Source organism: Palaemon carinicauda, chromosome 20 (genome assembly GCF_036898095.1).
Source record: "Palaemon carinicauda isolate YSFRI2023 chromosome 20, ASM3689809v2, whole genome shotgun sequence".
Taxonomy (NCBI): domain Eukaryota; kingdom Metazoa; phylum Arthropoda; class Malacostraca; order Decapoda; family Palaemonidae; genus Palaemon; species Palaemon carinicauda.
Window position 1 is genome coordinate 117318040 of NC_090744.1, and position 12500 is coordinate 117330539.

General features: G+C 31.7%; 1 protein-coding gene across 1 annotated transcript in view; it reads right to left on the reverse strand.

Moving 5' to 3' along the window:
• Nucleotides 1-3998: 3998 nt before the first annotated feature.
• The window catches only part of LOC137660096 (cardioacceleratory peptide receptor-like), an 89601-nt gene continuing 81099 nt past the window's right edge, over nt 3999-12500 (reverse strand). The window contains exons 9-10 of the mRNA XM_068394814.1: nt 6831-6989; nt 3999-4977 (exon numbers count right to left, since the gene is read on the reverse strand). Coding sequence (XP_068250915.1) covers nt 4830-4977; nt 6831-6989 — 307 coding nt within the window. The 3' untranslated portion in view covers nt 3999-4829. The remainder of the gene's footprint in view (nt 4978-6830; nt 6990-12500) is intronic.

Genomic DNA, 12500 nt, shown 5'->3' on the forward strand with positions numbered 1-12500 from the left:
ACCTTAAAGGTAAAATTGGTATCTTTCGACAAATAAACAGAATTTCGAGAATTTCACAGTTTACCTTAAAGGTAAAATTGGTATCTTTCGACAAATAAACAGAATTTCGAGAATTTCACAGTTTACCTTAAAGGTAAAATTGGTATCTTTCGATAAATTAACAGAATTTCGAGAATTTCACAGTTTACCTTAAAGGTAAAATTGGTATCTTTCGACAAATAAACAGAATTTCGAGAATTTCACAGTTTACCTTAAAGGTAAAATTGGTATCTTTCGATAAATTAACAGAATTTCGATATTTTCACAGTTTACCTTAAAGGTAAAATTGGTATCTTTCGATAAATAAACAGAATTTCGATAATTTCACAGTTTACCTTAAAGGTAAAATTGGTATCTTTCGACAAATAAACAGAATTTCGATAATTTCACAGTTTACCTTAAAGGTAAAATTGGTATCTTTCGACAAATAAACAGAATTTCGAGAATTTCACAGTTTACCTTAAAGGTAAAATTGGTATCTTTCGATAAATTAACAGAATTTCGAGAATTTCACAGTTTACCTTAAAGGTAAAATTGGTATCTTTCGATAAATTAACAGAATTTCGATAATTTCACAGTTTACCTTAAAGGTAAAATTGGTATCTTTCGACAAATAAACAGAATTTCGAGAATTTCACAGTTTACCTTAAAGGTAAAATTGGTATCTTTCGATAAATTAACAGAATTTCGAGAATTTCAGTTTACCTTAAAGGTAAAATTGGTATCTTTCGACAAATAAACAGAATTTCGAGAATTTCACAGTTTACCTTAAAGGTAAAATTGGTATCTTTCGACAAATAAACAGAATTTCGAGAATTTCACAGTTTACCTTAAAGGTAAAATTGGTATCTTTCGATAAATTAACAGAATTTCGAGAATTTCACAGTTTACCTTAAAGGTAAAATTGGTATCTTTCGACAAATAAACAGAATTTCGAGAATTTCACAGTTTACCTTAAAGGTAAAATTGGTATCTTTCGACAAATAAACAGAATTTCGAGAATTTCACAGTTTACCTTAAAGGTAAAATTGGTATCTTTCGATAAATTAACAGAATTTCGATAATTTCACAGTTTACCTTAAAGGTAAAATTGGTATCTTTCGACAAATAAACAGAATTTCGAGAATTTCACAGTTTACCTTAAAGGTAAAATTGGTATCTTTCGACAAATAAACAGAATTTCGAGAATTTCACAGTTTACCTTAAAGGTAAAATTGGTATCTTTCGATAAATTAACAGAATTTCGATATTTTCACAGTTTACCTTAAAGGTAAAATTGGTATCTTTCGATAAATAAACAGAATTTCGAGAATTTCACAGTTTACCTTAAAGGTAAAATTGGTATCTTTCGACAAATAAACAGAATTTCGATAATTTCACAGTTTACCTTAAAGGTAAAATTGGTATCTTTCGATAAAGAATAGAATTTCAACAATTTCATAGTTTACCTTAAAGGTCAAATTGGTCTTTTTCTCCCAATATAAAAGAATTCGACAATTTCAGTTTACCTTAAAGGTAAAATTGGTATCTTTCGATTAATAAATAAAATTTCGATAATTTCATAGATTACCTTAAAGGTAAAATTAGTCTTTTTCTCCAACCATAAAAAGAATCCAAAAATTTCAGTTTACCTTAAAGGTAAAAATCAAGATCTCTCGATAAACGAAAAAATTTCGACAATTTCATATATTACCTTAAAGGTAAAATTGGTCATTTTCTCGCAAAATAAAAAAAATCGACAATTACACAGTTTACCTTAAAGGGTAAAATTAATATCTTTCGACATATAATCAAAATTTCGACAATTTCACAACTTACCTTAAAGGTAAAATTAATATTTTTCGATATATAATCAAAATTTCGACAATTTCACAGTTTACCTTAAAGACAAAATTTTTATGTCTCTCTATATAAAAAATCGAGAATTAAAATAACAACAGAATCCAGAACACCATTTGAATAACATAAAAATAACATTATAAAAAAAAAATACAAAAAAAAAAAAAAAAAATAGAGCTTACTTATATAACTTCCACTGTATCATAGATAATGCAATTCTTCTTCTTTTTTCCCCATATTTATCATCATTAGGCGAATGTATATTCAGTTTTTTTTTATATCTGAAACAAATTCATGAGTTACAAGACGTACATAGAGACATATTGTTTTTTTAAATTGTGTAAAAAATTATATAAAAAATTTTCATATTCATCTTCGAGTTTTCATGATAAATACAATGTGATATATATATATATATATATATATATATATATATATATATATATATATATATATATATATATATATATATATGTATATATATATATATATATATATATATATATATATAAATATAATATATATATAATATAAATATATATATATATAATATATATATATATATATATATATATTATATATATATGTATCTATATATATATATATATATATATATATATATATATATATATATATATATATAACTATATATATATATATATATATATATATATATATATATATATATATATATATTTATATATATTCTTTTTTCTGAAATTAAGTCATCCCTAAGCCCTGATTTTATGGAATAAGACTCATTATTTTTTTTCAAATTGTGAAAAAAAATTATATCAAAATTTTCATATTCATCTTCGAGTTTTCATGATAAATTCTATATATTTATTTTTTTTTTCTAAGATGCTTGAGTTGTCTATAAACCCTGATTTTATGGAATAAGACTCATTATATTTTTTTATAAATTGCGGAAAAACTATATAAAAATCCTCATATTCATCTTCGAGTTTTCATGATAGATACAATGTGATATATATATTTTTTTCTAAGATGCTTAATGTCATCCCTAACACCTGATTTTACTAAATGATTCCCTTCATATAAAATTCACGAATAACGAAATAAGAACCTCATTAATGACTTTTTTTTTAACTTACAAAAAAAAAAAAAAAAAAAAAAAAAAAATCGCCTACAGTACACCGTAATAAATTTGAAAAAGAGTATTATCGTTTATTGTCTTCAAAAAAGTACCCGGAGTTTGGCTTGAGACACTGCTCTCTTGTGTTGCTTCTTCTTTGTCTGCATCTTTTCCCAACTTTATGTGGGGTCGATGTTTCTGGCCAGCGTTCTCCATCTACCTCTGTCCCACACTTCATCACCGGTTAGTCCCTTTGATCGAAGGTTACTTCAGAAGAACGCATATTTATTCACTAAACTCTAGTTCATTTTTTTTCGGAGTCATTATTCTCTTTGAGTTATTTTCTATCTTTTCCTTACTGGTCACTTAGAAGAACGCATATTTATTCACTAAACTCTAGTCCATTTTTTTTCTGAGTCATTTTTCTCTTTGAGTTATTTTCTATCTTTTCCTTACTGGTCACTTTCTTGTTTCTTTCCTATTAGTCAATGCAGCTTAAGATATGTGGTTGAAACACGGCCCTCTTGTGATAGTTCAGAATAACGAATATCTATTCACTAAACTCTAGTTCACCTTTCTTTCCATAATTCCCTGGAATCAAAGAGAGAAATGGAAGAAAAAAAAAACGTTTATTATACCTTTCTTTATATCAATCTTGATTTTAGCTGCCTTTCAACAACACTTCCTTATAACACTTTTTTTTCTGAAGTTCTTGAACTCAAAAATTTTCAATGTTCCGTCTTCCCAAACAATGACAGTTTTAGACACGTGTGTTTTTCTTCTCAAGTTCTAGAACTCGCAAGTCATCAATGTTTCGTCTTCCCAAACAATGACAGTTTTAGACACGAGTTTTTTTTCAGTTTTAGAACTCGCAAATTATCAGTTTCGTCTTCCCAAATAATGACAGTTTTAGACACGAGTTTTTTTTTTTCAGTTTCAGAACTCAAAACTTATCAGTTTCGTCTTCCCAAATAATGACAGTTTTAAACACGTTTTTTTTTTTTTTCAGTTTTAGAACTCGCCAATTATCAGTTTCGTCTTCCCAAATAATGACAGTTTGAGACACGAGTTTTTTTTTCAGTTTTAGAACTCGCCAATTATCAGTTTCGTCTTCCCAAATAATGACAGTTTTAAACACGTTTTCTTTTCAGTTTTAGAACTCAAAACTTATCAATATTTGTCTTCCCAATTAAGGACAATTTTAGACACAAAAGTTTTTTTTTTCTCTCAAGTTCTAGAACTCGCAAATTATCAGTTTCGTCTTCCCAAATAATGACAATTTCAGACACGAGTGAGTTCCTCTTGCCAGCCATTTCTCATCGCTCCCTTAGCCTTTACAAACGACACATTATGACACAGTTGTAGGAAATGCTAAAGAGTGTGTACCTTGTGTGTACGTCAACTGCTTCCCCCCCGAGCGGTGTGTCGTACACAGCTGGTCGTGCAACTCTTTAGGAACACAACCTCGTTAAAAAAAACAAATGACACGCGGGCGAAAAAAAAAAAAAATTGTTAAAAAATTTGATGACAAATGCCATCGGTATGTCTTTTTTAAAAGTTAGGAAATAACATTAAGCGTATATTATGCCTTCGCGGTAAAGACAGGATATGAGAGAGAGAGAAAGAGAGAGAGAGAGAGAGAGAGAGAGAGAGAGAGAGAGAGAGAGAGAGAGAGAGAGAGAGAGAGAGAGAGAGGTGATAAATACCTTAATATCATAGTTACATGAGCTTCATTTAACAATAGATACACAGTTTCCTCTCATACTTCGACAGCCAGTGACACGAATAGAAACTTGTGCACGCACACATACTGACAGACACATCATAGGGGTTTAGCCCCCTCTTCCCTGGGGCCTTATACCACAGAGCCCCTGATGCAAGCATCGTGTTTTCTTTTGGTGTTATACGTCAGGAGCTCGGTGTTCAAGTACTCTCTGTGCACCGTCGTCGTGGTCTGCGTCAGGCCCTTGTTCAGCTCCGCTCCCTGGCGGACTGGGTTGTACCTGGAGTTGCAGGAGGGGAGAGAAGCCTTCATTAGAACTGTAGCCAGTAGAGAAAAATAAAATAATCCGAGATATTCTACATTTAATTGATAAATCTAGAATATAAGTCAGTGGAGGGAAATGAATTAATCTGAGGCACTCTAGATCTAGAGTACAAATCTACCTTTGTATTTGAACTAACTAACCTTGAAAGATTCAATAAGTATCAAATAAAAGCCAGGTTTGATTGATACAATATTCTTCTGGCTTCCAAAAATAGAAACAGTCCTCATTGAATTAAAAGACATTAAGAAATAAGGTAATATTGACGTAGAGACCTACCCAGCGCCATTAATGCTTGCCAGTACATATGAGCTTGATGTTTTTCTTTTTTCGCGAGCAAAATGAGCACATGGCAGAGCAAAAACCATTAGACTTTATCGAAATGTCACCGAAATCTAATGGTTTTTGCTCCACCTTGCACTCGCTTTGCTAGCGAAAAAAGAAAAACAGCAAGCTCCTACTGGCAAGCGGTAATGGCACTGGGTGGGACCCTACCGAAATATTATCCAAATAAAAGCCAGGTTTTAGTTTATTAACACAATATTCACCTGGCTTCTAAAAATAGGAACAGTCTTTATTGAATTACAAGTCATTAAGAGATACTATTCAAAGCAATTATGAACTGGGAAGGATACATATTAACAGAGGACAATATCAATGGAAGGTGTAGATTGTAAACATGCTATGACTTCAGAGTTTCCAGGTAAGGACTATGTGAATTAGGGAATCTTAACCATGGATAGGTTAAGGACGGTAGCTTGTGAAATAGCGTGTTGTTAAGGAAAAGGAGATACATATTTTTCTTCATAGTTAAATGGGTTAGGTTAGGTTAGGTTAGGTTAGGCTAGGTTAGGATAGGTTAGGCTGGGCTAGGCTAGGCAAGGCTAGGCTAGGCTACCATAGGTTAGGCTAGACTAGGCTAGGTTAGGCTACGTTAGGTTGGTTGGTGAGGATAAAAAGAAGAGGCAACATTATTGTGTTTGTGTTCGAGAGAGAGAGAGAGAGAGAGAGAGAGAGAGAGAGAGAGAGAGAGAGAGAGAGAGACCAATGCAACACTTTGGCAGACGCACAAACGATCAAGCGTGAATTTCCAAAGCATGCAAAACATCCCGCAAGACATTCGATACCTCATCATCTCAGGGAACCAGACAGATAAACAACAATAATCTTAAAGTGGAAACAATGTAAACAAACCTCACGGTATTCCTGTGTGTGAGCCGAGAAAGAAAGAAAGATAAAAAGAAAGATGATGCGTTTGAGATCTTTCATGTCAGCATTTTAGGACACCTCTATTTGGGGTATTGATGGAATTTGGGTTTTCTATTTGGGAATTAAATTTCTAAAAAGTTTGAACTATATCATGCAATGCCTATCAACTAAATGGCTCCTTTTTTATGATAGTAAAGTCAAGATAAGTAATTTGTAATTTCTACTGGAATATGTGAGAGCAAAACATACTTACTTCATGAAATAATACAAATATTGACCAGATGAAATGGGATTATACTATAATCTATCACACCTACTATGAAAAAATTATATTAGGAAATATCTAAACTGATGACTGGATATAGTAATTTCAAGCAATTCGAAGCAAAATAAAGGAAAGGTAAAAAATGACCAAAAACAGGTGAAATATAAAAGTTGCAAAAATGGTAAAAAATATATTAATTTCATGCAATGCATAGCAAAAGAAAGCAAATGTAAAAAAACTGACCCAAAAAAAGGGTGAATAGAAATTTGCAAAAAACGGCGAAAATATCTGTACAGGGTTGTGCGCGTTTGTGTGATATGGCATGCAAAGTCCCCACCTGACAGAAGTGAGAGTGTGCCTTCTGCTAGATGCATCAGACATCGTTGTGTACTCTGTACCGTACCGGTGGAAGGGGCCTCTGGGTTCCACCGGCTGCTGGGCACACGCCAGGCAGGGGAAGAGGTGTGTCACCACCCAGTTGATCAACCGGATTCTTCTGCCGGAGGTGAAATCAGCAACGCAGGGGGGAAAAAAAGGAAGGAAGATATTATTAGCAATGTCGCGGATGTCGGTTCGTAGCGCGCCGCCTGGGGTCGCACTGTATAGACTGTTTTACATTTTGGTTTACGGCAAAGATTACCTGATCTGGAGTTACCTTGTGTAACTAGATGATGAATACATAACCAAACATAATCAGGGGTCTCTTTAAAAATGATTAAGGGCTGTAGACTGTTTTCTACTTTATGGTTTACAGCAAAGATTACCTGATCTGGAGTCACCTTATGTAACTAGATGATGAATACCCAACCAAACATAATCAGGAGTCTCTTTAAACGTGGGTTACTTATTAAAGTGGTTAAGGGCTGTAGACTGTTTTACTTTTCAGTATACAGCAAAAATTACCTGATCTGGAGTCACCTTGTGTCACTAGATGATAGATACCTATATACGCTATTAAAAAACCCGTAATTTTAATCTGAAATTCTCCGTAAAAATATACTGTTCTCAGCCGTATTTCAGTAAAATACTGGCGACCGTAATTTTTACCCTACTTTGTTATTATGGTTTACAGGTTGGTAACCGTAATATCACTCGTTTACTTCAAAATATCAGTTTTTAAAACGGTAAATGCCTGGCAACATTTATTCCAGGATTATTACCGTTTTTAATGCAATATTTTAAACAGCCTAATCACTCATAACCAGGAGTCTCTTTAAACATGGATTACTTATTAACCCAGGCTCTTTGGAAATTTCCAACCCTTAACCCCCAGGGGTTATTTTTTTCCCAGCACATTTTGCAGCATATATTTTATAAATTGCTCTAACAGCCTTAATTTTTGTCATAGAGAGGTCAGGTTGGTCTCATTCTCTTGGAAAATGCCTGAATTTTCTAAAAAAAAATAATAAAAAATATGAAAAAATTTTTTTTATAGCATTTTTTTGCAAGGACGTACCGGTACGTCCATGGGGGTAAAGGGATGGGTTTTGTGAAACGTACCAGTACGTCCTTTGGGGTTAAAAGGGTTAAAGAGGTTAAGGACACCACAGGAATTATATAGACTGGATAAACACCATTTTGGAATGTTAGTTTCCTGAAATAATGCATAGATAACTAACACGAGGAATGAATTAACCTTTGAGGACGTTATTAGAACGAAGAAAGAAATGTGAAGATAAAGTTCCCTTCTAAATGTGGGAAACTAATGAAAAGGTATTTTAAAAAGGAAAACATATAGAAAACGAAGTCAAATCAATTTAAATTGTCATAGATTTGAACTATTTCACCAAAATAAATGTATATATTTTGACATATATCAATTACATAAAAAAATTAAACCTGTGACAGGTATTTTGAAAACGAAAATATATAGAAAACGAAGTCAAATCTCTTGTTATAGATTTTAACTATCTCACCAAAATAAATGTATATATCTTTCCATGTATCAAGTACTTAAAAAATTAAACCTGTGACATGTATTTTAGAAAGGAAAATATATATAGAAAACGAAATCAAATCAATTTAAATTGTCATAGATTTAAACTATCTCACCAAAATAAATGTATAAATCCTTCCATATATCAACTACATAAAATTAAAACTTGAGTTCTGCAGATAAAAATCATATATAAGATTTTCTAGTTTTTGGGGAGAGGACATACGAACTAACACACTGTACTAATCATAGCTCTGGAAAAAAATAATTCTAAAAGCTTAGAGCTTCGCAAAGAGCTCATGATATTACCCTGAAATAAAAGCTCTATTAAGTAAAACTCATTGGAGAGATTGGTATATAAAATAGCTTTCAAAATATGATAAAACTCGAAAAGAATTTAATATGTATAGTTTGAAAAAAGAATATACACAAAAAAGGCTCTAAAGAAAGAAAGAAAAAAATCGATAAAGCTAACAGAATGAAACTAAAAACTAAAACTTTATAGAAAACTGCTCGACGAAACAGGGCTCTAAAATAAAAAATAAAAAAAATGCTCTATAAATTCAATAAATCTCACAGATAACCAATAGATATTCATTATGTAAAAATACTCTTCAAATTAATACGAGAAAAATAGATGAATGAAAACATATCTAAGGAAAAAATTGAAAAAAAAAATATGCCACAAAAAGAGAAAAAAAAACAGATGTACAAGTTCAATAACTCCAAAAATAGCCAATAGATATTTACTATGTAGAAATACTCTTCAAATTAATACGAGAAAAAAACTCAATGGAAAAAGAATTAAAAATAATATGCCACAAAAAATAGAAAATACAACTATAAATTCAATAACTCCAAAAATAACCAATAGATTCATTACTTAAAAAAAATTATCTTCAAATTAATACGAGGAAAAAAATGAATGAAAATTGCTCTAAGTAAAAAAAAATTGAATAGAAAAATATGCCACAAAAATAGAAAAAAAAACAGCTCTATGAAATCAATCACTCCAAAAATAACCAATAGATATTCATTATGTAAAAATACTCTTCAAATTAATACGAGAAAAAAAAAAGATAAATGAAAAATTATTTCAATAACTCCAAAAATAACCAGTAGATATTATGTAAAAATACTTTTCAAATTAATACGAGAAAAAAAAGATAAATGAAAAATTCAATAACTTCCACAAATAATCAATAGTTATTTATCATCTAAAAATACTCCTCAAATTAACACGATAAAAAACCTATGAAAAACATCCATAAGAAAAAAAACTTGAAAAAATAGGCTCCAAAAATAGAGAAAAAAATGCAATGACACCTATCTAGCTAAAAGATATTATCTAAAAAAAAATTCAAATTAACACGAGAAAAAAACTCGATAAAAACATCCATAAGAAAAAAAAAAAAACTCGAAAAAAATAGGCTCAAAAAATAGATTTTTTTTTAAGATGCAGACACCCTCAAATAGATAAAAAAATATCCATTATCTAAAGACACTAATCAAATTAACACTAGAAAAAAACTTAATGAAAAAAAGCCATTAAAAAAAACATAAAAATAAGCTCCAAAAATAGAAAAAAGACCTAAAATGCAGACACCCTCAAATAGCTAAAAAACATTCATTATCTAAAAAACTTCAAATTAACACAAAAAGAAAAAAAAAGCAATGAAAAACATCCAAAAGAAAAAACGTCGAAAAAATAGGCCCACAAAATTGTAAAATTACCTTCAAAATATCCCACCATATTTCCCTAAAAATATCAAAGGCATAAACCAGGCCAAAGGAAACAACCTTTTTATGTGTCGTAAAAATTTCTGATTCGTTGTTTAGATGCTGGAGACAGGCCGATGGGACTCACCGCCCCCCCCCCCCCCTGGAGGGACGGAGGAAGGGGGGGGGGGGGCTAGAGTGGGGGTATGACTTGGGAGGAGATGCTGGAGTCAGGCTGGTGGGGCTCACCCCCCCCTCCCCCTGGAGGTAAGGAAGGGGTGGGGGGGGGGCTAGAGTGGGGGTATGACTTGGGAGGAGATGCTGGAGACAGGCCGAAGGGGCTCACCGCCCCCCCCCCCCCCTTGGAGGTAAGGAAGGGGGGTGCTAGAGTGGGGTATGACCTGGGAGGGGGGGGGGAGAGGGGTTACTGACAATGTTCCTGAGGCCAGTCTTGGAGTGAATAGAATACAGACTTGGTTGGTTTTTTTTTTTTTGGTAGATGTATTAATGATGGAATTTCTAAAATAGGGGGTTTATTTTGAATTATTTTTTTTTAATATACAAAAATTATTTATTTCAGATTTCCAAAAAGGTTTATTTCATGTTTTCAAGAGGTGTTTCGAATTTCAAATTTTTTTTCTCTGATTTCAAAATTTTTTCATTTCGGATTTCGAAAAGAGGTTTATTTCATATTTCCTAAACAGATTTATTTCAATTATCCAAATGAATTTTTAATTTAATTTCACTAAAAATTTTTATTTTGGATTCTAAAAAAATGTTTATTTCGGGTGTCAATTTTTTTTTTTATTTCGGATTTTAAAAAAAGGTTTATTTCATATTTCCAAGAGGTTCAGTTCGAATTAAAAAAAAAAAAAAAAAGTTTAGTACGAATTTCAAAATTTTTTTTCTTTGGATTTTCAAAAATTTTATTTCAAAATTCAAAAAGAGGTTTCTTATAAGAGGTTCTTAACAGCACAGGAGAATAATAATAATAATAATAATAATAATAATAATAATAATAATAATAATAATAATAATCAAATACTATTACTACTACTACTGCTACTACTACTACTACTATTACTAGTAATAATAAAATATTACTACTACTACTACTACTACTACTACTACTACTAATAATAATAATAATAACAATATTTCTTCCTTTACAAAATCATTTAAATACTATAAACCAATTCTATTATCGCATTTCGTCAAAGATAATCATTGTCCTGTCTCATCAATTATTCCAACTTAAGAAGAAGCGCCCCCGCCCCCTTCAAACAGGGGGGCGGAGCTCCCCCCATCCGGAAAATGCAAACACATTAAACACGAAAAACCACCGAGTGGCTTAAATGCCTCATAAATAAACAGGGAAAATTTCCTAACTCGTAAAAGAGAATCGGTTTGAGATAAATCATTTGTAACTAGTTTCAATTGTTGTTTAAGGCAAAGGAACATTTTTGGCATGATTTAAGTGAGTTATAATCTCTCTCTCTCTCTCTCTCTCTCTCTCTCTCTCTCTCTCTCTCTCTCTCTCTCTCTCTCACACTTAAATCGCTCTACCGAAGAGCAAAATGGAGTCTCCTCAGATGGACTAAAAAGTCTTTGAGACATCCAAAATCCTTGTAACTCCTTGTGACTCTCTCTCTCTCTCTCTCTCTCTCTCTCTCTCTCTCTCTCTCTCTCTCTCTCTCTCTCTCTCTCTCTCTCTCTCTCTCTATTGGAGAACCTGGGTATGAACCCCGAACAGGATAAGGAAAAAATAGGTCATGTTGATTTCAAATCCAGTAGGCTTCTGACAGGGGGAGAGAGAGAGAGAGAGAGAGAGAGAGAGAGAGAGAGAGAGAGAGAGAGAGAGAGAGAGGGAGAGAGAGGGGCCTACCACTAACCTTTCAAATCCACATGGATTGACAGCTATGTCAATTCTTTCAATCATTAAATTCGATTATAAATCAAAAGATTGATTGAAATAAAATCACACGAAAAGGGGAAAATTATAACAACTTAAAACTTTTATAGCCAAAGGTAGGCCTACTGGGTGTCAACCATTGTAAATTAAGGTTATTTGAAAACTAACTAAAATATAATAAATATTTTTTTATTGTATCAAATAGATATGAAATGCAATGTAACTATTTTCCCTTTAATATTACTTTAATCTCACAGAAAAAAAATTAACAAGGTCTTGTTAATTAAAGCCTCTTTGATGTTAAGACAAACAGGATATTCACTACTCAAAAAAAAGACTGAATTTTACCAATCAAAAGACTTTCTATACACACTTTCATGTTTTACAGCCTTAATAAATCCGTAAAAATAGTGCCAGCCATAGAAATATACTAAAAAATA